At 38.4% G+C, this 27,368-nt stretch overlaps 1 protein-coding gene across 2 annotated transcripts in view; it reads right to left on the bottom strand.

Moving 5' to 3' along the window:
• CHM (CHM Rab escort protein) overlaps positions 1 to 27,368 on the bottom strand; it is a 157,368-nt gene that overhangs the window by 83,367 nt on the left and 46,633 nt on the right. For both annotated transcript variants that reach the window (XM_050965046.1, XM_050965045.1), the window contains exons 4-8: positions 22,795 to 22,919; positions 15,071 to 15,455; positions 10,172 to 10,288; positions 9,468 to 9,588; positions 6,740 to 6,965 (exon numbers count right to left, since the gene is read on the bottom strand). In XM_050965046.1, the coding sequence (XP_050821003.1) occupies positions 6,740 to 6,965; positions 9,468 to 9,588; positions 10,172 to 10,288; positions 15,071 to 15,455; positions 22,795 to 22,919 (974 nt within the window). The remainder of the gene's footprint in view (positions 1 to 6,739; positions 6,966 to 9,467; positions 9,589 to 10,171; positions 10,289 to 15,070; positions 15,456 to 22,794; positions 22,920 to 27,368) is intronic.

Here is a 27,368-nt window from a genome sequence, read left to right on the forward strand (position 1 = left end):
TCCAAGATCATCAGAAATTAAGAATAAGCCATTTTGCAAAGAACATCCTAAAAGCCTATTGCACACATTACGTTACTGAATTCTCATTTGCAATACAGGATTGGATACTTGCCCAAGAAACAAACGGGAAAAACAACTGGCAAACCCCATAAACAACATTTTACTGAAACAAGTTACTGAATTGAATCAAATCAAAAAGCAGAATTTAGAAATTAGGCAGAGGGCTGTTACTCCTACAAGTATACAGACATGCTACTGAGGAACTCAACCCAGAAATGGTACAATGGAATGTATTTTTCATATTCAGTGTTTATGCAAGACAAATATATAACTACTATCTGGTCACTTTCTCAAAAGATGTTGCACATTCGTTTGTCTGAACTAAATGAAAAGGTTTCAGACTTAACTGAAATTGAATTTATCTGCTTGGGTTGCAGAAATCCTGGCACCGGTAAAGAAGTACACTGTTTGCCTGTAATGGCTGCTGCCTTTTTTTCATGCATTCAACCACCTGTCAAACAGGGTTTTCACGTAGTCACAGACGTTAGGAATAAATCAGGACATTCTATACCGATGCTAGCTATCAGTGTCAATACCACCATGTTCTCTGAGAGAAGAGGGCCCTTTAATTCACAGCAATGGCAATGTCTATTCAGAGAGAATACACCTCCCTATCCCCCATCACTGTGGTACTGAGAGATCATGTCAACCCTCTAGACAGCCAAATTTGAACCCCATGCCGATAGGATCATCTTTCCAGCTGTGAGTGGCCTAAAAGCTGGAATCCTCTTAAAAGAGAAGAGAGATTAAGACTTCATTCTTGAGATTAGAAAGGAGGAAAGCGATCGATCATTGAACACTCTCAAAGAAAACAATGGCCAAGTATGTGTAAAAATTACCACACCCACTGCAGCCTAAACAACAACCCACATCAGACCTTGTAATGACATTTATAGAAAACCCAGTCTCAGATACCATCACATATCCAAAGCATCCTATTGGTGCTATACTAATAACAACAATATACATAATTTTTACTTCAAATACACAAAAGTTACTACATTAGCACCTACACAGGGTGGGTGAGAAAGTGGCTTGCATATAAGAAGAGATTCCTATATGGTGTCATGCTTCCAAAGGCTATCTGAACTCTCAGGGAGAGGGAGTAATCTGGTGGTCAGTGGTGCCCATTTAAAAACATAAGATCAGTCATACTAGGTAAGACCAAAGGTCCATCTGTCTCAGTATCCTGTCTTCCAACAGTGGCCAATGCTAAGTGCCCCAGAGAAAATGAACAGAACAGGTAATCACCAAGTGATCCATCTCTTGACACCCATTCCCAACTTCTGGCCAACAGAGACTAGGGACACCATCCCTGCCCAGCCTGGCTAATAGCCATTGATGGACCTATCCTCCAGGAGCTTATCTAGTTCTTTTTTGAATCCTGTTATACTCTTAGCCTTCACAACATCCTCTGGCAAGGAGTTCTGCAGGTTGACTGCGTTGTGTGAAAAACAAATTTCCTTTTGTTTGTTTTAAACCTGTTGCCTATTTATTTCACTTGGTGAGCCCTACTTCTTGTGTTATGAGAAGGAGTAAACACTTCCTTATTTACTTTCTCCACAACAGTCATGATTTCATAGATCTCTAGTCGTCTCTCTTCAAAATGGAAAAGTCCTAGTTTTATTAATCTCTCCTCACACGGAAGCCGTTCCATACCCCATATATTTCTGTTGCCCTTTTCTGAACTTTTTCCAAGCCCAACATATCTTTGAGATGACGTGACCACATTTACACGCAGTATTCAAGATATGGGCGTAGCATGGATTTATATAAAAGCAATATGATATTTTCTGTCTTATTATCCATCTCTTTCTTAATGATTCCCAACATTCTGTTCGCTTTTTTGACTGCTGCTGCACATGAAGTGGATGTTTTCCGAGAACTATCCACAATGATCTCCTTCTTGAGTGGTAACAGCCAATTTACACCCCATCATTTTATACATATAATTGGGATGATGTTTTCCAATTGCATTACTTTGCATTTATCAACACTGAGTTTCATCTGTGTCACCATTTTGTTGACCAGTGACCCAGTTTTGAGAGATCCTTTGTAGCTCATTGCAGTCTGCCTGGGACTTCAGAATTTTTGTATCATCTGAAATTTTGCCACCTCACTGTTTATCCCCTTTTCCAGATCATTTATGAATAAATTGAATAGAACTGGGCCCAGTACGGTCCCCTGAGGGACACCACTATTTACCTCTCTCCGTTCGGAAAACTGGCCATTTATTCCTACCCTTTGTTTCCCATCTTTTAACCAGTTACCAATCCATGAGACAACCTTCCCTTTTATCCCACGACAGTTTACTTTGCTTAAGAGCCTTTGCTCCAGTCTGACTCCCTTGCCCCTCCAGAAACACATACCCTAGTAACATGATTAACCATCCTATAAGCCAGACTTTGGAGCTAAGGAAATGAGTGTCACTGTCATGGCCCCAGCAATGTTTCTACAACAAGAGGACTGCTGTGTATTGTCAGAGAAGTTTTTATTTTAGAATCAATGCCTCTTCTTATCTTAATTATTTTCAGGGACTGTGTGTAGTACAGAAGTACAAGAATTTTTGAAGTAAGAATCCAGAACTGCAGTAGTTGTACATTCTGTGAACAATGCAGTATCAGGACTCAGAAAACTGGCTCAACAAGGAATGTTACACGCAAATGCTATTTATGTTGCACTGTGAATTTGGATTTCCAAATACTGTAGAGATTTTGTGAAGAGAAAGGAAGGACACGTCTTTATTTCTTCTCCAGTATGAATAAGCATAGGATTTAATATAAAGCAATATAATGATATAATGTCATTGCTTTTAAAATGAGCAGGACTTTTCTATGACAGCAACATAATTATGTCACATCAGCTTGTGATTGCCAGTTTGGATTTGTTCTGTCTGAGGGGCAAGTCCTTGAGTCCGCTTTTGAAACTGAAAACAAAGCAATAAAATCTTCACAGCAGCCATGGAGATTTGCCCCACAGATGGAGGAAAATTCTTCACAGTTAGCCTACAGAGCTGGCCTGGTTTCTTGCCTATATCTTTTCTTATGGGTTTGATTATTTATAGGTTAATATGAGACTGTTTTGGCTGTAATGCAAGGGACCTACAGTACTTTCTGTATGTTTAGCTAAGGCAAAGATAGCCTACATGTGCTTGGGACCTTTCACCTAGATAGATAGTGATGAGCTAAAGCATAAAGTCCATATATGGTTGCGACCTTTAACATAGATAAAGGAGCAAAGAGTCCTGTGGCACCTTATAGACTAACAGATGTAGTACTTGTGGCACCTTAGAGACTAACACATTTATTTCTCTAAAGTGCCACAAGTACTAACATCTGTTAGCCTATAAGGTGACACAGGACTCTTTGCTGCTTTTACAGATCCAGACTAACAAGGCTACCCCTCTGATAATAGATAAAGGATGCATTCAAGCAGGGTGGTATATGCAGGCTACCTCAATTCACACTCTTTAAACTTAACAGGTACAACACAATTTGGAACTTAGAAAGAACTGAAAGAACCGGTTAGGACAGAAATAACAGATGTGAGAATGAGCTAATGTCATTAATATGTATGTATGTCATCAATACACACAAACATACCAGCCTATGGAGTAAGTGTACCCTAACATTTTGTGGGTGAGGAAACTAAGTTTGAGCTTTGAGCAGTCCTTCTGTGCCCAAGCTCTATGAGAGGGGTGACCCATCACCAGCGGCGTATTATCACCGAGGCCAACAAAACCAAGGCATAGGGCGGCAAATTTGCTCGCGCTCCCTCCACAGATCTGCCCCTTCCCCAAATCCCCGGCCCGCCTCCTCCCTCAGGCACGCCGCTCTTCTCTCCTTCCACCTCCCTCCCAGGCTTGCCGTGCCAAAGCGCTGGGAGGGAAGGAGAAGCAAGTAGCAGTGCGCTCGGGGGATAGCGGAGGTGACCTGGGGCCGGCGGGCGCAGGGAGTAACTCTCTGGGGAAGGGGTGAGGGGGAGACCACTCCCTGCCCCAGCTCACCATCACTCCACCTCCGCCATCCCCTGAGCGCGCCACAACTCCCCTTCTCCCCCCACTCCCTCCCAGGCTTGCCGCAAGGAACAGAGGTGAGCTGGCGCCGGGGGGGGGAAGCAAATTTTTGAGGGCCTAGGGGTGGCAAATTTGTTAATCTGCCACTGCCCACCACGCCAAGGAAGCTTCAAGGCTTCTTCATTCTTAGTTCCCCTTTTGTTTATTAGTGTATTCATCTGTTAGTTCTTAATCATAAATTTTAAGGCAATTTAGTTAGCTTTGATAGCTTCTAGCTCTTTAAACTTCTCCTAAACTCTGCACGTTCCACTCAAGAATTGAGGAATCTGAACTCTCTTGGCATGCCAGAGGCGAGGCTGGTCCTTTGTCTCTTACCACCATGTTATCAAGGAAGAGTGTGAGTATATTAATCCAAAGCTTTATAGTGCATAATATCATATCTACCTTTAGAACAATATTATTGCCTTTTAACTCCAATTATTTTACCATTTGATTACTATTCCATTTATCTCAAAGAAAATCTTTAAGCCTACATTTGTCTCAGTGTGAACATACTTGTCATACCTCCAGAGAGTCCTTGCAAACTCTGTGTAGCCTGATTCTGGGACAAGACCCTTATCTTCTGATCAGGTAATATGGGTTATAGGCTCACCAAGTAATCTAACATAATATTAACCTCCAAAATCAGGCAACAATAGTGATTATGAAAGAATTCTTACAGCTGTTTTTGAAGAAGCTGATACTGGCCCAGGAACCAAACTGAAAGTGCATATTAGCCTTCTTGCATAGCAGCCAGACTTATTTTTACTCTAATTAGGCATCTAGGAAATTACCAATACAAAAACTAACAACTTTCATGTGTCTTTGTGGAATCTTCATTCAGTTCAGTAATCATGACTACCATCTGATAACTGTGCCCAATAACGGTGTTCTTCATATTATATTGTCATTGCATGACCCCAAACATTCAATATGAAAAGACTATCTAGTACGCAATTATCAAACAGACACAAAGGGCAGAGTACTGTGACATTGCACTCTATATGATTTTATGAAAATATGCTAATGTAACTGGAATATGCTTCATGCAAAAGGTCGCTTGTAAGGTATTATTACAAAGTTTATAATCTACTGAGTGTGATCATCCTATTTGTATAAATGTACCACTCTTATCTAAAACTAGAAATTGAAATATAACTCTGAGGCCCTATTGTAATTATGCAAAGTGTGGGCCATTAATGGTGGTTTGGAATCTTGACTCCCATTAACCAGGACAATTGACTGCACATGGCTCTGTTCTACCTGTAAGTCTTCCTGTATACCTGTGTGCTAGCAAGTGGGTAATGAAGTCTTACAGTGACATGTGATCATGTCACCTGAACTGTAATCCATCTTTAACCTGGTGCTTTTCCACTCGGGAGGAGAGGGGGGAGGGAGGAGAAGACCCAGAGGGACAAAGGATTCCAGCCTTATGCAAAAGATATACAAGTAGGTGGAACAGGAAAAAGGGGAGAGCCATCATGAAGAATCCCCTAGCTACCACCTGAGCTGGAACAAGAGCTGTACCAAGGGAAAGAATTGTGCCTTGGCATAGAAGGTGTCTAGTCTGAGGAAAAAATTTACTGAAGTATCTATAAGGGTGAGATTATCTGTATTCAGTCTGATCAGACAGATTTACGTGTTTTATTTTATTTTGCTTGGTGACTTACTGTGTTCTGTCTGTTACTACCTGGAAAGACTTAAATCCTATTTTCTGTATTTAATAAAATCACTTTTTACTTATTAATTAACCCAGAGTATATATTCATACATGGGGGGCAAACAGCTGCGCATACCCCTCTATCAGTGTTATAGAGGGCGAACAATTCATGAGGTTACCCTGTATAAGCTTTATATAGGATAAAGCAGATTTATTTGGGTTTAGACCCCATCGGAAGTTGAGCATCTGAATGTTAAAGACAAGAACACTTCTGTAAGCTGCTTTCTGTTAAGTCTGCAGCTTTGGGGCAAGTAATTCAGACCCTGGGTCTTTGTTGGAGCAGATGGGCATGTCTGGATCAACAAGACAGGGTGCTGGGGTCCTGAGTTGGCAGGGAAAGCAAGAGCAGAAGTAGTCTTGGCACACCAGGTGGCAGCTCCCTGGGATGGGGTGGGGGTTCTGTGATTCACCCCATCACAGCACTTTCTGGCAACTGTCTCACCAAGTTAAGTGTGTGGAGGACTGAAGCACAAATTCCTTTAACTTACCTATGACGTTGCACTCCATATGTTTTATGGAAATATGCTTATTAATGTGAATATGATGCAACTGGAATATGCTTTATACAAAACTAGGTAGCCAGTCAAAAAGTTCTACTTACAGTCAGTCACTGTTAAATTTATGCCATAATATTTAATTTAGCAGAATCTTAATTTCTGCTTTTTAAAAACAGATGAACTTCTGCCCCCTTCTTCTAAACAGTCACACTGAAATGGCCAGTTCAATGTTACACTGCTCTAAAGGAAGAAATCTCTTTTCAAAAAAAGTGTAAGAATGATTTGAGAATTTTCTAGTCTACAAAAATACAAGGCAAACAAAAGTGATGTTATTAGACGTCTACAGAAATGAGTTAGTATTAGATCATCAAATATTTCCACTTCCTATAAAAAAAAAGTCCTGCTTACCTGCAGAAGCATTGTGGGATCTCTCCTTGACCATACAAAGGAAACAAAAAGGGTGTATTGCCATAACGGCCAAGACACTGAAGAAAGTGCTTTGTTGCCTTGAGCCCATCTATGGTGTCACTGTTAGCCTCCGATACCATTGCAATAGAATGCAGAATAAAGTGCTGCAAGTTAGCTGTTAATTTCTGGGTTTTCAAATATTCTGAAAATGTACATTCCTTGTAATCTGTTACAGGAAAAAAAAATACAATTCAAGTAAAGGATGCAATTTAACACAGCAATTTTTCTCCTAGTACAGTACCAATCAAAAGAAATTCTTACATTTAAATATTTTTAAAAGGTGAAAACAAAATAAAATATTACAGTTTAGTAATGACAACTTAATTTTTCGATGTGTCTGATTGGAATTGGGTAAGCCAAAGCGACAGAAGTTAAAAATGGATTGTCAGCCTTGACTCTGAATTAAAAAAGAATCTCATAAAAAATTAACTTTTAAGAATGACAGAAATCCACTGCCTGTGAGGAGACTCCAGTAGTCTGGCAGGTTTTAGGAGAACAGAGTAGTAGTGACACACCTAAAAACGTTTTCATCTATTCAGTGAGTTAGGCCTGATCTAAATACATTTTTTGTACAATTTGGCTATTTCTATTAGGGACGCAGTTTTCTACCAAAATAGTGAAATTAGTACAACCCCTAGTATGGACAGTGATAGCAGCATACAGGTGCCTTTACACTAATATAGCTTATTCCTATAAGTGACAAGGATAAGCTCAAGAGGATGAGACATCTTAAAACAAGTTGCATCACTTGGGAGATGCGGGTGTTGTAACACTTTAATTATATGGGTGTAATTAAAGTATACAAGCCCTTAGAATAGCATTTTAATCCTGAATGCTGAACACTTGGAATATATTGTAAATGGCTGACATTTTATTCATAAAAAAGCAACAACTGAGTGGAGATGGGATATATCAGAGAATGAAGAGCAGCTGATTAGGATTTACTTTCCTTTCCTAAATATTATTGTTGATGCACCTGTAGATACATTAGTCCTTAAGAAACTATCTGAATGCAGATACTGCATGTCTGCAACACTTCTCATACTTAAAATAGAAAATTCAAATATTGGGCTAAATTTAATTACCATGGTTAATACATTTTCTCTCTCTTTTAAATGGCACCTGCTGTATTTCAGCTACACATGTCACTATATAATTAAGAAGTCTCTTTTCTTAGGCTTATTCTGGACATTTCAAAATTTAGGACTATAATTCAGACATTTTCTACAGTTCAATGACAAATATTACAAAAAGTATATTTTTATTTGAGCTTCAGCCACTGTTTTATTACAAATATATTTTACTACCTATGTATAGCCATGCAACAAATCATAAAATACACTTCATTTTCTCATATTGTATTGTCTTTATAAAAAAAGGTACCTCGGCCTTTCTGTATTTTAGGTTTCCTATATATTACATTTTAGAGAAAAAGCTTTTAAAAAAAATGCACTGCCATGCACTCCCCATTAGAAAGCTGTCTTCTCAAATGAATATAACATAGTCTCAAGAGGAGGAGCTTTAAACTTATCAAAAATTTCAATTAGTTAAGTTTAACTAAAAATATATCCAATTATTTCATGGGTGGCTTTAAAATCTGGTAACAAAGTCTGTGTAACCATCTCTGGAAGTAAAATAAATCGAATGTCATGCCAGTATATGAATCAATGAATTGCATCTAAAATTGATGTGGTGTCTCCTTTTTGGTACCTAATAAATTTTCTAAATACCACCTTATATTCTTTCTCTGAGCACCTCTATTTCTTCCACCAGCAGCAAACCTGAAATTGCCTGTAATCTATAAAGCACTTTGGCCTAATGAGTTTTTACCTTCAGGATCTCTGAGTTCATCACTAGTCCGTCACATACTTCCCTCTGCTAGTTTTATCATTTCATTATCTATATTGACCAATTCTCTTTTTTCTGGCACGTGCTTGGCATCTTGCCTGCTATCATTTCTGACACCCAATCCAATGGTCATATTCAGCCAAAGCAACTCCATATTCACTTACCCTCCCTTAAACACATTCCTGTGTGACAAACCTATTCAAATACTTCTTTTACTCAAAAACAAAGCCATTTTACATTTTCTGTAGTCTATTAAGGCACCTGGATTCTACAGTCTCTGAAATCTTTGTAATGTCTTCACTTCCTCTCTCCATTATTGCCATTTTATTTTCCACATATTTTCTAACTCAGCCCCTAAACTTTAGAGGGCACAGAATGCCTCAAGCAAACTACTCTCTCATTCCAGGACTGGAGAGCATATACTACATCCTTTCACACCTTCAGTAGGTTCCAGATAGTCACAAAATCCAAAATCCAATTCAAATGATCGAAAATAAGATGAATGCATTATCCAAAAGAGAAAGAAATTCATGTATATCGTATCGTATGTAAGCAAATACCTCAGTTAAAAGTTACTTTATAACGTTTTGCAAACCAGCAGCAATATTCTATGGAAAAAAGAGGAAAAAATTAAGTGAAACTGAGAAAAATAAAGGAGTGGGAGTTTGATAAGCAGAATTTAACATTGAAGTGAAAAGGTCAAAACATACTTTGAAACTGAATCCATAAAAGTAAATGGGTGAAAACACAGGAGCACTATCAAAACTACTGGTAACTGAATGAACACATAGCTGTGTAACTTTTCAGTGAAACACACTACCTTCATATTCATCGGGATGTTGTTCATACTCCAAACAAAATGTCAAAAATTTCATTAGCATTCTCTTTTCCACCATAGTGAGCTTTTTGCTGTTGAAGACATCTGCTCTGGAACAAGGTACCTGGAAAATAATATTTTACTAGTTTTTCAAAGGGAAGAAAGGAAAGATTATTTATTATATTGATTACCTGATGAGCATTTTAAAATTCATTTATTCCCAATAACCAGAATATCCCAATACTTTCTTTGTTTTTCTTTATTTCCTATCATCTTCAATAGCATCTTAGCTAACTTCAGAGATAGTTAAATATGAACAACTTTTCTTAACTTTGCCAAATAACTCCTGTTGCCATTATTAGGACAATGGCATTTCCCTCCTAACCAGGACAGATCAAATCTAGCTCTGTAATCTGAAAACTTAAAATTGGCTTTTTTCTGAGATTTAACTGCTGAGTCAATAGTAGTTTGACTACTAAGGCAGTAGTCTATTCAGTTCCACATGCTTCTTTCAGCGGAACAATACCCTAACATTTAATTTATGAAGTGAGACAACAGAAGTAACTGCTTATCACACCAGAGTGCAAATAGAGACATTTTCCAGGAAAAATACTAACAAACAGCTGCAAAACATCATGAATATCAATTTCAGCTCATTTATATTTAAGAAATTGATTCAACTTATATAGTGCATTTTTCTACAGTACCTGTTCCACTCTTCCTTCTTGAAATGCAAGAATCCTGGTGACATTTTTGAACTCTGCATATCGGCTAACATTAGACTTAGTTAGGAGGTCAATTAACAGTCCCCGGGAATAGAGCAGCTGTAGAAACCAAGAAAATAAAATACCTGAGGATAAAGAAAAACCAAGCACTTATATCAAAATGAAACAGTTACCTCAGTCATATCAGATTTATAGCCTCTTTCCCGTAATTGCCTATAAGTAAGTACTGTGAAATAGGAGGTTATGAAGAAATACAAAGACTCCAGAATAAGACAACATTTTGTCAGTGGGAGGGATGAGACACACAAAAGTAGCTGAAGGATGGCATCCCATAAGAAAGTATGTTCCTACCCAACGGTGATATGGTTTTATTGGTTTGGCGAAATCAGCATATCTGGTTCAGTGCATGGGGAAGAGGGAAGCTCTTATCTGTTCTGCACAGGGACTACTGTATGATTTCAGTAAAAGTTCTGGACATTCCTCTGCATTTTGTTTGCCTTACTACATCATAAGAATGGCTATAGAAATGGTCTTCTGCTCTAGTCACTTGGGATTTGAAAGATATACCAGGCTCTGTCCAAGGCCACCTCTTTTTCTCTCTTCACAACCTCTCACTGGGAGATCTTATCCACTTACAGAGTTATCTTTATACTAGTTGTTAACAAAATCAACCCCTTTTTTGGCTTCAAGTCTATCTTCTTCTGTCAAGCCCAGCATTTCAGGCTCACCTTTTTAATACCTCATGAATAGCCAGTGAGCAGCGCAAAAATCAACACAGCCGAACGTAAGCACCTCATTTTTTTTCCCCTTTAAACTCTCCCTTCTCTCCTACTACCATGACTAAAAATGTGCTCCACAGCACTCAGACCCGTGACTTGGGTGTCATCTTACTTAAAACTGTCTCTAGACCAGAGGTTCCCAAACTTGGTTCATGACTTGTTCAGGGTAAGCCCCTGGTGGGCCGCGAGACGCTTGGTTTCCCTGAGCATCCGCAGATACAGCTGCTCGCAGCTCCCAGTGGCTGCGGTTCACCATGCTTAGGTAAACAAAGCATGTCATGGCCCACCAGGGGCTTACCCTGAATAAGCCGCAAACCAAGTTTGGGAACCCCTTCTCTAGACTATGATTAAGAGCCATGAGAATTTTTCATTCTTAATCCTTTTGGTGATATTGAGTCAATTAGCGTAAGGGTGAATTTTGATTTATATGTAGGACACATAGGCCCATAGTAATGTAGACATTAAACTTGTTAAATTATGGCAAATTAAAGTTATGTTAACAGGACTTACTTTTGAGGCAGCTTCAAGCTTTGACAGAACAAAATAACTTTTCACACAATTCCCCAGAAAAGGTGACAGATCAGTAATTTTTTTATTGCGGTCATGAGATCTCATAGGTCTTGAGAAAGTGTAATCATGAGATATGCGAATGGATAACGAACATCTTTTCTAAGTCAAAGTTATGACCAGGAAAGTGGCCAGGCCTTAAAGTTCAAAAAAGCCATACAGGAGCCCTCACTGTTCACCAGAATTACCTCAGTTCCCTTTACCTGAGTCAAGTCATCCTCTCTTCTTATTCCCATTATTGGTTGCTTGCGAAAAATATATGGATTTGTGGATGTGGCAAAGAAACAGTACTGCAAAAAGGAGGGCGGCAAGATGGACCCAAAGGTCAGAATGACTTCACTTGACCAGGATTAGAAAATACAATTGGGGTTTGAAATGTCTGATACACTGAAAGGTCTTGTGGGATGATACCAGCCTGAATTTCACCCTTAAAAGACTAAGTAAACAAGGAAGAAGTGTGCTCTCCAAGGTCACCATAATGATAACCAGATGGCTTATTTCCCTGCAGTTCCAAACTGACCCTGAAGCTCCACAAAGCAAGTGAGCCAAAGAGATAACCCCTTCTCCCCCCACCCCGCACTTGACTCCCCACCCAAGTAACTTTTCTTTTTGTTTCCTTAACCAGATACCTGAATACCCATGGAGGGAAGCCTGCCAGGAAAGACCTGTCACTGTTTTTTTTGGGGGGGATGGGTGTGGAGAATGTATGTGTGGGCCAGTAAGAGTATGTCTACATAGCATAGTTACCCTCAGACTCTTTTAAGCCCAAGCCCCCTATCATTCACACACAAATCAGTCTGACTCAGGCATGCAATCCCAATGCAACTCGGGTCCAACCCCTTTCATTCTGCAGTGTCAACACAGCTCAAGCAGCAGACTCAAGATAGATGGTCTGTATAATGCTGTATGAATGTTTGCATGGGAGACCTGGGTCCAGCAACGGTAAACCTAGGTTTACAATGCAGAGCAGGCGCCCGACTGAGGCTTGGCAACAGAGTCCACAAACACAGGCCCCACAGACTCAGTTTACCATACAGCACAGACATATCCTAATAGCATGAACATATAACCCTATAGTACAACCTAGGCTGAAAGCAAATCTTACCACTGATTATTAGAGGTTGCCTGGGATGTGTGATGATTCCAACCTTAACCTCTATTATATCCCAAGAGAAAGTAAGCTACTAAATAAACTGCATAGAGATTGATCAATTTACTTAGCCTATCCTTACTGTTATCTTAATTTTGTGGTTTTATTACTGATTATGCTCATGCAATGATTTGACCAATTGTTCTCAAGTGGTTCTTTTTTAAAAATTAAGAAATTTTAATTTGTATTATGGTTAACTCCTTGATTTTGCTAATTTGATTTACATTGTACTCTTAATCTGTTTCTTATATTATTTACTGCTTTAGGGAAGTATAATAAATTAATTAGTTAACTTTACAGTTCCTTATGTTCTTAAATAAAAAAAATATGAAATTGGTTCTCTCTGATCAAATGTTGATTAGGTAAATACAAGCCTAAAGGAACTTTTAAGTAAACATTATTAAACATTTGACTCAGGTCCTGAAAAGCCTATTACTACAGAGAGAATGTGCATTCTCTGTATCATGCATCATGCTTCCCTAAAACTTTATTTAACAATCTATTTCCAAACATAACTTGGCTTTTCTTGAGTAAACAATTGTTACTTATGTCTCTGCTCTATGAGTTAAATATAATTGTGTCATATTCCCCAAAATGCATGTCTCCTAAAACTAAAAAATTCCTTGAAGTTTTTCAAAAGCTTAGTCCCTGCTTTTATGTCATTCAATTGCTGAATGAAGCTAGCCATACTTAGCCATAAAACCTTATAACCTGCTTTGTTTTACTCTTTGTATAACCTAGAAATTTATTGCACACTGTTGGGGGGGGACATGAATGTAACCACTAGTACAAGATGGATTACCGAATTTAAAAAGTAATGCCCCACTGGAGAAAATTACATATACAGTGCTATCATTCTAAAAGTTTTGTGGCCCTGAGTGCAGAAATTTGTCAAGTTCCATACGAGATGCAAAATCCTGGCTGCCATCTCAGATTTCAAGTTCTGAAGAGCCACGTCTTTGGAGTGAGTTTTAATGATTCCTTTTCAAGATAAAGGTCTACTGGAACACTACCTTGGGCAGCCTGGGACAGTCTTAAAGAGTCTCAATGCCAAATGTGAACAGTTGTGATTTACTGTAGCCTTTTGTTGCCCTCACCCCTTATGTCTCCCTCTGTTCTGCTCCTTCCATTCTACCTTCATTTGTCCTACACTGTATCCTAGCTTTAGATCATTCTTGAGACGTTATCTGTTCAGGTTTTTCTCCCTTGCCTGTGTATGTCCCCCTAGAGATCCAACTGAGACAGTTGGGTGCTCTGATGTGCCCACTGACTGTCAATCACGAGCTCTGGAATTTTGTGGAATTAGCATTATCTGCAATATATTTGCCAATACTTTATGTCATATCACAATGCCCAGACCAATGTGCTCTATAAAACAATATTCTCTGTTCAGTTACCGTAAATTGTTAATAATAGAACCTTAAATATCTTTGTGACAGCACATAATGGGGAAATCTGCATTTGAAGTGCTGAGAATCTAGCAAAAATGTTTTTGTAATTTTAACTCTAAGCTTTTAATATGTTATTGAAGAAACTGTTTATTTTCCAGCTCCCGATATTCAATAATAAAATTCAGTTTCTGAATTAGGAAACATCTGCTACATACACTATGGATGTGATCCAAAGCTCACTGAAGTCAACATAAAAGCAAACATTTCTCTATAACTTTATGTATACTGTACATATACTGTGAAGTAGCCAAACAGCAAAGAACCTAGTTTTGAGAAGTAACTCTGTGTTCTAATTAAAAACAACATAAGAACAGGAAATCAGAACAATGATGGGACACACTGCTTCAATCAGCTTAATTGTTATATTAAGGACTAATTGCCTCTGATATTTTTCAATAGGCAAGTTATTACAATCCACTGTGTCAATGGCATGAAAACTAAAAATTCTTTAATAAATACTTCTTAATGAAGAACCATGACGGCTTCAAAAGGAGCAATTTCTTGGGTTCAGGAAAGTGTGCTTAAAATAACTCCATATGATGGATATGAAAAATACTCTGCATCTTGAAAAATTCTGAAGTTCTCATTTGTTGCTAAATATAGCTTTGTTCCTTTTTATCTTAAATATTGCAGACAGAAAATAGTTTTAGATCTCTGACTTAAGCTCTCAATTGCAGGGAAATATGCTTTTACAGCTTTACTTCTGAGCTAATATTTTTGGTTTCCTTAATTTAAAACACCCCGGCCTTCAAGACCACACATTTGATGTGTTGCTGACATTTTAGAAGAAAGTATAAATGTACATCACTTTAGAGCACAAATTCTTTCCCCCAGTGATGTTATCACCTTGTTAAACCCTTACATGTCCACAATGTATATTTAATTTTTTTAATGAAGTAATGTATTTTTATGAAGAAAGTCAATTAGTTCCTACCTTGGAAACTAAATCAATATTAAATCTCCTGCCTTCTTTAACAATTTGCGCGTAAGTAATTTTCTTTGGTTCCAAGGCAGCAGCTTCTGCAGTTGATACATTTTCTGTTTTTCCTGTTTCCAAAGCAGACTGATCAAAAGTTGCATCACAGAGGTGCTCTCTCTCAGAGGTCATTTCTGCATCCTTCCTTTCTGTCGTACTCTCCAGATCATTACACGTAACACTTTCTGGATATGTTTCACAGCTCTCGGTCCCTAATGACTGGCTTTCCACAGGCAGGCACTCTTTTTCAGACTCCTGAGCAGCCTCACTAGTATCAAAAGCTCCAAAGGCAGGCAGCTTTGGCAATGCACCAGCTTCTTTAACATCTTCAGCTAAATCCTGACTGATTAAAACACAAAGAGAGTCTTTAAAATAGTCTTAAAACTGAACTTATTTCTAGCAACATGATTAGTTACTGCAAGGAATGGAAAATGTCAGCAGCCCTTTCATGAAAGTGTTAGATTCATCTGATCTGTCCAAATCAGATGTCTTATTTGGATCAGCTGAACTACTCCGGTTCTCTGATTATAAAGCTATTACTCATGTGGGTTACTTTAATATATCAAATAGTAGACTTGCAGACTCCACATCTGTATTTCTTATTTTGCATAAAAGACCAAGAGAGACCAGGCAAATTAACTGAACAAATCTTAAAACTCTCAATGTGATAAACAATGCAGCAGATGTTAGTTCCCACAATAGAATAAGGAGTGTGATATTAAAAATAAACAGATACTAAAAGGTAATTTGAAATGTTTTTATATGGATACAAAAACCTGTTGGAAAGCCTAAATCATTAAGTTACTGAAGATATTAGAAAATCAAAGTAATTTAAGACAAAGGGACTACTCTCAGAATAAGGCATACTTGATTTGAGTAAGATTATGATGACTACGAGTCTATCAATTCTTCAGGAGAAATACAAAATTGTGAACTGAAGTTTTGGCACATAAGAGCTTTCAGTATATTTTTTGGCCTTAATTCTGCAATCTGATCTATGTAAACCAGCCCTTATTCCAGTGTGGAGTCTCACTGAAGACACATTTGGTTCAGATTTCAGTATTCAGGGCTTAAGTATGTACAATTCAGTCATTTTATAAATAATTTATAAATGAGACTTTAATATAAAAGATTAATGAATAAATAATAAATTTTCAGATTATGGAATCCAACAAATACCTTATAATAATCACGATTTATAATAATCCATTACTGTTTCTGATGTGCTTAACCACCTACAATACATACTACTTGTGTATGTAACACGTTTATAACATCAATAATTTATTAACCCTTTAATAACTATGTGTGACCTATATAACCATGCTATTTTCAGGATGTGTGTCATCTGTAAACCTAGGAAATGCCCAAGGAAAAGTTCTACTCCTGCTTCGTATCAGTACCATGCATACCTTGGGCCCTCATACTTCCTACAAAATGTGGCTCATCCCCACCTCCACATGAGTTTTCTCCCTGTGAGCGTGTGCTTTGATCTTCTGAAGGGCCACCACCTGTCCAAGTAGGCACAGAGCCTCATTCTTCCAGTCCCCCTGCTTTCAGCTGTTGGCTACTGCTAACATTAGTCTAACCCACCATGACCCTGGCTCCTGCTGCAAGCTCATTCTGCTCACTATTCCTGTATGGGTTGAGAATAAAGGTGGGACCTAGAAACAAAATAGGAGAGACCCACTAAGAACACCAGTGAGCAGCAACAGAAAGGTTCCTGGCAGAGAAGAAGCATGACTAAGTAGGACTCATTGCAAGCAGACTCCCAAACTGTCCCTGCCTCCCAGCAGCCATAGATGATTCTTCCTCAACATCTCCTTAACAAAACCCTGGAAATTAGCCACTCAGGTGATAGGAACATGGGAGACGGCCAGTCTCCTCAAGTATCAAAAACTTATTTTTTTTAAGCAGTACAGTTCACTTGTTAACCAAATACAAACATGAACCCAGAATGCCATTAAACTTAAGTTGTAGCTAATCATCAGGAAATAAGCTTAAGTAAAATATTATAATGAAGGCATGTCTTTGTACAGTTCTGATTAATCTGTAATTTGCCTATAGTAAAGGCTACCTGGTCAGAGAAGGGAGGTCACCCTAAGTAGCAAGTATTTTGCTCAGTCTTCCTAATTTTCATAATGAAAAAATTCTTTAAAATTCCCCTTATAAAACAGAACTCCACATCTAATCTCATCTGTCTTTTTTATCTTGGACTTCAATGAAGTCTACCTCAGCAACTAATACTTTTGAACTTGAAATTTTAGTTTATGCTACCAACTGAAATGAATCAAATCAATGTCATTATGAGTGAAAGAAATTCAGCAACAATTTTGCATTATCTTTTTATCTTTCTACCACAAGCCATTAAGGCACTGAATAAACATTTTAAACTCAGCTGAAAACTAATGAACTGTGATTTTAAAGGTGACCTGCAAGGGTACAGTTTATAATTCCAGTGGTTATCGAAGTGTGTGCGTGTGTGTATATATACACACACAAATTCTCTTAACTGTATGGGGGCATTCAGCACAGTTACCAAAATGCAACTCTTTCCTCAGAGGTGGGGGCACTTTGTCAGAGTCAGCATTGGAAGAAAACCCTAGACCCTTTTCAGGATTGCAAAATCCCACCCTACAGTCTTGAGGAGGGTTCTGTGTCTGATTGGTTGTACAGAAGTGCAGCATAAACCTACTGGCTCCTGGATACATAAGGAGATGGCTTATAAGCCCTTCCCCAAACCATTCTGGATTGGGAAGTAAAGGCTACTGCTAGGAAACAGCAGGCAGAGGAGCTGGCATGGTTACATGTGGTGGCAACTCTCCTGACTCCCCACCTCTGAGTTTGAGAGTGCCAAGGAACCTCAGACACTCCCAGGGACCCAAGTCATAAGCACTGGCTCACAATCATCCCCAGCGTAGCAGCAAAGGCAGCAGTGGTGAGCACCTTGGCAGTAGGGTTGTCAACTTTCTACTCGCACAAAACCGAACACCCTTACCCTGTTCCCTGCCCTCCCTCTTCTGCAAGGCCCTACCCCTTGTCTGAGGCCCCACCCCAGCTCACTCCAACCCCTCTCCCTCTGAGGCTCACTCTCCCCACCCTCACTGGCAGGCTCACACTGGGGTGTGGGAAGCGGTGAGGGCTCTGGCTGGGGGTGCAGGTTCCGGGGTGGGATTAGGAACGAGGAGTTTGGAGTGCAGAACGGTGACGTGGGCTGGGATCGAGGGATTCAGAGGGTGGGAGGGGGATCAGGGCTTGGGCAGGGGGTTGGGGCCCGGGAGGACGACAGGGGTACAGGCTCCAGGCAGTGCTTACCTCAAGCAGCTCCCAGAAGCAGCAGGCACGTCCCCTCTCTGGCTCCTACACGGAGGCATGGCCAGGTGGCTCTGCACACTGCTCCATCCACAGGTGCCGCCCCCACAGATCCCACTGGCCATGGTTCCTGGCCAATGGGAGCTGAAGAGGCAATGCTTGGGGCGGCGGCAACACGCAGAGCCCCATGGCTGCTGCTACATGTAGGAGCCAGATGGGGACATGCTGGCTGCTTCCCAGGAGCCACACAGCAGAGGCTAGCAAGGAGCCTGCCAGTCCCACTGTACAGCAGTGCTGCCAATCAGTGGTCAACAGCCCGGTCACCAGGATCCCTTTTCGACCGCATGTTCCAGTCGCAAACCGGATACCTTGTCACCCTACCTGGCAGGGAAAGGGAGGCAGCCCCTTATACACAGTGGGAACCAGAACTTTTCCCTTGTGGAAGTGACACAGCATAAGGAGAGGAGGGTGGGAGCATCTGTGAGTGTTCACTTATTGACTTATGCTCTTTTTTCTTATTTTAGACCCTCCCAGCGCCCATCTCTGCTGTAGTTGGCCAGCTCATACTGAAAAGGGATATACTAGCGAGCACCAGGCAGTTCTTTAGCTGTCACATAACCCTGTTGAAGCCAATGCACAGGAAGCTGAGTAAATTGTCATTTTAATATAGAGTATATTATTCAATTTTTTTACTATTCATTTATATTCTAAATGGAGTTTGCTTCAGATGGGCTAGAGGCTGCGGAACCTGAAAGAAAAATGTTTTACAGATGTATGCTGAACCTTACACAGTTAAAATTACTACAATTTTGTATCAGGGGGTAGCAGTGTTACTCTGGATCTGTAAAAGCAGCAAAGAACCTGTGGCACCTTATAGACTAACAGACGTTTTGGAGCATGAGCTTTCGTGGGTGAATACCCACTTCATCAGATGCATGTAGTGGAAATTTCCAGGGGCAGGTATATATATGCAAGCAAGCTAGAGATAATGAGGTCATTTCAATCAGGGAGGATGAGGCCCTGTTCTAGTAGTTGAGGTGTGAAAACCAAGGGAGAAGAAACTGGTTTTGTAGTTGGCAAGCCATTCACAGTCTTTGTTTAATCCTGAGCTGATGGTGTCAAATTTGCAGATGACTTGAAGTACAATTTTGTACTTTACTTTTGCTGGTCCCATGTAGACATCATTCTTTTCAATATTAGACTTTTTCCATGTTTAGTACATCCACTTCTCCCACCCAAAGTAGAGTTGGCTAAGTAACACACTGCAGAACCTTGTGGTATATCATATACACATTTGATTAACAACCTAAAAAACTGAGCAGATTTCAAGCTGTTATTTTTATTTAAAATTCCCACACAAACATTCTTCCCTCGTGGTCCCCAGACTATCATGGAAATTTTCCCCAAAGCTACACATTGAAGCATAGGAGAATATTCAGTCCTGGACCAACAGACAGGTTTACGGTCCCATAATCATAGGAAAAAGTCAGTTCTAGAAAGAGGTTCTGGAAAGATGGGACTCCCTCTCCCTCTGCAATAAAATTTGAGGCTTTACGACAATTTTATAGAACAAATGTAATTTTAGAAATTTCTAAAGATTATTTACTTTTCTCTCTGATATCTGCACAGTTGGTATGGTATTAAGGTGCCTTATGGTATTATGTCACGTGATTTTGAGTGTAAAAACCAACAGCTAATTACATTGGAAATTCCCAAAAATTTGTAATAGTTTTTCTATTAAATGGAGCGTAATAAACACCAGTATGGTTTGGTAGAAAGACACTCATTCTGGTCCATTTGTAAAAGTCACATATAGCTCCAGTGCTCACAAGCAATGCAGTTATTCTCAACCTATGTCAATAAAACTTTTATACCATAGCATTATATATCAGAATCCATCATAAACGTACAATACACAAATATTTACACATTCACTTATACTAGAACAGTCAAATGAACATAATTCACACGTAAGTGTTCACAAGAAAAAGCTGAAATGATCATGGTTTTGCTGTGTCATTTTTATTTTGATTTACATTAACTTTTTATAAAATATTCTGTTTTCTCTATATAGTGTTAAATGTCTATCTACAATATCTTAAATGATACAGTATGATGACATTTTTCCTTAGAAAATATTTTTTAAAATTCATCTCAGCTAACTTGTATTGCTGGAAATCAATTCAATATTGTTGACATATTTATTTGTATAACAGGATATAATGTTTGTGTAAACTTAATGTATAAGCTATAAATATTTGAACATTAAAATGAAGGTCTTACTTCATCCTAGCTGTAACCTTACGTATGAAGTTCTGCTCTGTCAACATACAGATGTTGTGGAAGCCTCAAGTTGATGTCACAGAACTATTTCATTTTAAGCAAAAATTCATTACAACCCGAGTTTAATTTGGACTTTGCAAAGCATTCTACCTCACTCTAAATGGAAGTTTGATAAAGTAACTATATAAAGAAGTTTCACTGTACTGATGTATTTTAAAAATCTATTCAATTCCCCCTTAATGAACATCACAATTTGTATGATTTTCAGGTCTACTCATTTTATCACAAAAGCCCAGCCCCTTTATATAAAACCGAACTCATGACATCTTTCCTATAGGAATAACCATCCCTGAATAATGTAACAACTGTGTCTATAAAAAATGAAAAATCACTCAAATTAAACCTTTGGGCAGACAATTTTCTACTAATTCACAAAAAGGATACATCTGCAGGCAAATTGTTGTGTAAATTTTGAATATTATCTACCACCATTCATCAATTAATGGTAGTAACAAAGGAATATCTCAAAGTGAATGTGTCTTATTAATGCCTTGTAACAGCCACCCCTTCAGATAGGTCAAATGAAAAATTGCCAACCAGCTGGTTAATTTATTCAGCACAGGTGTTCACTATTTATTTTTCAGCCATTTTCCTTTTCTCAATACAGCTTGTTGCAGAAACAGTATTCTTTTCCATTGATGGATGCACTTTGTTCTGGGGCCATTCATTTCAAATTTGCACAGTATATATTATACTGCTACCCAGCTGTTTATTTTTTCAAAATAAATGTTTAATGGTTACTTCATAGGCATTATAAAGTTAAGAAACAACAACAAAATCCAGACAGAACATGTAAGTTGTCAGAAGTACCATAATCAACTCAAGTTGTTTAGGCAAACTTTCTCTTTGCTATTTTTATCCAACTCCCCACTCTATTTGGAGGCAGAAAGAAGAGCAAACACTATGTTATTAAATGACCTAGACTTCATTAGGTGCTTAAAGGAAAACTAGAACAAATCTGGAAGTTCAAATTAAGACTCTCTTGTACAAATTGTGAAATATTTGAAACCTATTTTTGAGTCTGCTGTTGGTCAGAGCCATTTTTCAGCATGCAACCTCTTTAGCAATTAGTTATATTTGAGAGAGATTAAAACTTTTAATCCTACTTCAGTACTAGTTTTGAACATTTATTATGATAAAGTTATGGCAGTGATTATATGACTGGGATTAGACACAGTAATTTTAAAAGAAATGGAACCTTTATATTTTATCTGCATTATAACCTACTGTATGAACCTCAACTTTTGAAAATTCTACACAATACCCTGTTAAACATTTTATCACCTTTCAGTGCTGAACCAGTATTAAAAAGGTACATATGGACTGGTTTCTGATATTACAGTAGGTTCCCAAATTCAAAGTAGATATACCACAGGAATGCTTAGCTGAATTTACCCTACATTAAAAAGGGACCCTTCATTCATGACAATTCAATCTAAAATATCATGCTAATCTTCAATTTGTTTGTCTGAATTGCTAAGAACTGAAATTGGTTATCACTCGTGCAATTTTTGTATCAATGTTCATTACATTACTGAAGTACTGTTTGGACACATTCATGTTACCTATGATCTTCTATTTACAACTGCCATGAAAACAGATATTTTAGTTAAAAACAAAGATATTCTCTATGGCATCTTTGCAGCTTTTCATTCAGGTAAAGTATAATATATAAATATAGTAGTTCAAAGATGGTGAGCAGCTCTAATCACACCTTATTGCTAGTTTCCAATCAGAAAAGAACTATTAGCCTTTTATTCACGAAATTGCTCAAAATGTTTTACATCAAATCTGAAGCAAAGCCAGTAAAGGATCAGCCAGTTTCAGTTAAGTCCGGGGGACTTAAGTATAGGACTTTTGAAGAGCAATTTATAATTCTTATTTTTGCTGTTAACCCAAAAGGATATAGATGAAAGAGAAAGAAAAAAATCACTTATGCTGAGATCACAATGTAATTAATCATTCACAATATAAAAAGCTATACCAAGGAATTTTGTTTATATACCTTCCATACTATTTATACTTACCTAGCATAGCAGACATCTTCTACATGCTGAATGGTGTTATCCTTCTTGTTAAGAGAAATAGCTTCTTCTGTTTCAAGGATCAATTTTCTCCAGTCTTCATTGTCCTCTCTGACATCAGTTTTTTCCTTACAAACAAATATAAGATGATAGGAAATTTTTTGAACTCTAATTTTTTAATTAAAAACTTAAAACGTTACCAACCTGGATGCTATTGTAAACTGAAATAAACTTCAATTCCATCAATTCTAACTTTCTAGTGATGTTTTTGAGGAAAATTTCCTTTTTATGCCACCGTACAGCTTAAATGTGTACTTTCCTATAGCTAGATATTAATTCAGTTTAGATAGGAGCACAGGTGTGCACTAATAAAAGTACTTAAAATGAGAGCTGCTATTTATAATTTGTGATGAAATACAGGGTTTCAAAGTACCACAATACATCTTTTGACTGATTCAGTATTTGATGACTTTTACTGGAAGTTTATCAAGCAAGTTAAGATAAAAAATAGAGACTATTCATGCATTTTCTTTTTCAAATTTGTAGACCTATTTATGTCAGGTAGATGTTGACATGGTACGTTAAAGTGAAAATTCACTTAGCTTGCAAGCAATACCAAATAGGCTATTTAAAAAAGAAACTTGTATTACATCTGACAGGTTAGTTCTCATAACTGTAACTCAGTCCAAGGCAAGATTGCAGAATGGGTTGGCATATCCACACTAGTTTTAAATCTAGCTAATACAAGTAAAAATATCCTAATACAAGTAAAAATATCCGTGAAGACACAGGAGCACAGGTTTCAGTGTGGGCTGTACAGGCACAATGGGAACCTTAAGTATGTACTCATGATGCTAGCTCTTGCTGAAGCCTGTGCTACTGCATCTTCAATGCCATTTTTGGCCACTGTAGCTAGATTAAAGCAAGCACTGCAGCACAGGCTGGCATACCAATCGCACCACCAACTCAGAAGTAGCCATACCCTAAGAGAGTCTGATCCCTCAATTCTGGCTGAGAACTCTTGCATTACAGACCACACCTAGGAATTAAATGATTTGAGAATTAGCTAGTCAGGCTAGACATTTACCTAGGTCAAATGATGAGATTTTAGGAAGAACTCTCTCCCTGGAAAGAAAATGAGTGCAACAGTCTTTTCCCAAGAGGTTAGCTCTTGCTAACATCCTGCTTGTTTAAGTACAAGAGCCATTAGATTATTTTTGGAAGAGCACCTGAAACAAAGGACATTTGTCAAATGTGGCAAACAGATACAAACTACTCAGAGACTAAGCAAGATTCCTCTTGATCTTCAATCTGGGCACATACAAGTTCTCTTTTACCATCACAGAGAGAGAAGAAACTCATCTTTCCATACAACTATCAAAAGTGGTTAAGAAATGTACAAAACATGTGTCTTATTGTTAACTGAGCCCTATGTGACACCTTTCATCACTCCCCCAATCACTATTAATAGGTTATGAAAGATCTAAGATATGACAAAGCATCTTCACAAAACTAAAAATCCCTTTTTGGCCCTTCTAGTGCAAAGTACTCACTCAGTCTACGCCAATGATTTTCAACCTGTGGGGTGCAAACCCTAGGGGCCTAAGTCTAAGATTTCCAAAGGTGTCCACACCTCCATTCAAAATTTTTTAGAGGTCCACAATTGAAAAAAGGTTGAAATCACCAGTCTACACAATTGTCTCCAGCATAATAGTAAAACAGGCATGATATACTGCTGATTGTTTAGCATGCTGTTATCCTCAGTTGTGCTGGCTGTTTTGGTGATCTCATTATGAGAAATAGTGCTAGCATTTCCTTTCAAGTCTTGGTAACTCATTTACTTTGTGAAGTTTGTATGTATGTGTCAATTTATTTATAAAGTGGAGCTCTTGGAGAGAGCATTGTGGTTTCTACTGCTTTATTTGGGGGTGGGGTCGTCTGATCTATTGATGTAGCATACTTATGTACTATGAAGGAGAAGCAGGGTTTTTTTTTGGTTTTTTTTTTGTTTTTTGGGTTTTTTTTGTTTGTTTTTTTTACAGGAGGAGTACTTCCCCTACTCCTTTCTAAGAGAAACATAATGGTGGGACAGTATTTTAAAAAGAACCTACCTGCTCTAGACACTTGGTAAAGCTTGCTTTTGTAAAATAATCAGGAGTTTACTCACCTTACAAATGCCTTTGTGAAACAAAGAATTTGAACAGTCACACAGTTAAAGTGAAAGGTAATGGAGAAACAGACTGCGCTGTCTGTGCAAAAGGATATGGCCAGTACAACAACAGAGAATGGGGCAAAATGGTCTTGTGCATAAACTGGGAGTTGAGATCAGCCTAGCTGTACCATGGACTACCTGGACAACCCTGAGCAACAGACTTTTCTCCATTTGTAACTTGGTGCACTTAGTGTGACACAGAATTTGAGGTCTTGTCTTGTATTCGTGCTCACTCCTAAATAGGGGAGGTTGCAGATGAGATTCAGCTAGGATTGAAAGTGTAAAAAAACCAGAAAAAATAGAATTATGGTTCTCAATTTCTTAAGCCTGATGGAGAACACATGTAAATAGTAATTACATTCTTACACAATACCCTAAGCATTTGGGACAAATTTTTCCAGTGGATTTGATGCTGCAGCTCTGCACAAAGTGCAATTCTGAATTTTTTTCAAAAATACAGAAGGCACAGAACAAATTAAAAATGATAGTCTCTCAAGTTAGTCACAAATCTGGGTAACCTGTGTAACTTTCCAGTGCCTGTTGGACATAATGCAGTGTCACAAGGAGGCAGTCATGCAGAAGTTCTTGCAGCTACAACAAGTAGTATCTAGTCTGCCAAGTAGGGGGCAAGTGAAAGAAAGTGGATAGCAAACATTGTTAAAAGGCAAATATATTAAGATATTTGAAGTCATAAGGATAAAATTTTGAACAGATTTCCCTACTAAAATTAGGATATTTTTACATTTCCTGATAAGGCAGTTGGTATGCATGGGTTATCTATTTGATGTGTATTTATGTGATGGTTTATTTTACATGATGTTTTAAAGTGTCATTTGATTCCAACATTTTAAAAATTACTGAAACAGTACAATTTCAAGAATTAAAGAAAAAAAGCTACCATATATAATTTCTACTACTATCTGCTAATGCTACAGGTACTAGAGTCAGGGACACTTGAAAAAGCAAATGTCAAATAAAAAGTGATTGTATTTGTACTTCAAACCTGAAAAAAGTTAAAGGGTGTTGTCTGGTTTCCAAATTAATGCAACAAAATCCCCAAGAAGGACTTTAACTACAGTAATATTAAACAACAGATTTAGTCCAAAGATATTACCTCGCCCACCTTGTCAGCCTGATTGAGAGCAGAGCATTACCCTTTATCGAAAGTTTTAATATTTAGGACCTCTTACTGTTCAATACACACTTCCTCTAAAGACTCTTGCAAGAACAGAATAATGGGAAGATTTTAAGATTTGCTGGGTAAGTTAGATAAAGCTAAATCTTAGCTAAAATGGTTATTCTCTGTGATAGCTATATTACTTACTAAAAATCACAATGTATTGTAGTAGATTGAAGTTTGAGTTAGTGTGTACGCTGTTATGATTGGGTTTGGGTCAAACCTAACTGAAGCTAGTGGGCAAAGGGAGGAGTTGCCAGTGTGGAGCCACCCGGTGGCCTCACGTTCTGCTCCTTTCCCTGTTGCAGTTCCCGAGAGAGCTCTGCAGTTCAGGGCTCCCTCAGGAACCACAGCGGGGAAGGGAGGAGAACATTGGCAGCTCCTCTGACATGGCTGTACCGCCCCCAGCCCTGCCTCCGAGCCCCGTCCTCCAAATGAGACATGCTATAGAAAACCCACAGAAACAGAGAGAAGGCAAAAGGGAATAACTTAAAACAGCCAAGAGGAAGATATGCAACATAGCCGTAAGAGAATTTTTAGAGAGTGTGCTGGCTGGAAAGAGGCTTGGAACTGTGAGGAAAGAAACTGACTCATGCATTTAACTCCTTCTTTTTTAAGGGAAACAGGACTTCCTACAATCTTTGTAAATAGAGATGATTGTACTTAAATTCCTGACTCATCATCAGTTTCTCCCACTAACAGAAACAACCTGCTAGACCTCGAGGGCTGGTCTACACGGGGGAGGGGTGGGAAGGGAAGAATTGATCATTACGAGAATAATGTAGCTGAAGTTGAGGTACTTAGATCTACTTATCGAAGTGTCTTTACTGCAGTGTGTCGACGGGAAATGCTCTCCCGTCAAGTCCCCTAGCGCTTCTCGTTGAGGTGCAGTACCTGAGTCGATGCTAGAGTGAATGGTGGTCGATTTATCGCATCTATACTAGACATGATAAATCAATCCCTGCTGGATCAATCACTGCCCGTCAATCTGGCCAGTAGTGTAGACAAGCCCTGAATTTTGGCTAACTGCTTGGTTCAAAAGGATTAAGCGTTCAGGAAGAAAACCATGAATCAGAGAGACGACTGTGTGACATATATGAAAGTGGTGATCTCACTTCCAATTTTAAGTTGTGATATTGAACAGCCATATTACAAAGTGTTTCCTTTTAGTATAATGAATATAAATAG

This window comes from Gopherus flavomarginatus, chromosome 8 (assembly GCF_025201925.1).
Source record: "Gopherus flavomarginatus isolate rGopFla2 chromosome 8, rGopFla2.mat.asm, whole genome shotgun sequence".
NCBI classification, from domain to species: Eukaryota; Metazoa; Chordata; order Testudines; family Testudinidae; genus Gopherus; species Gopherus flavomarginatus.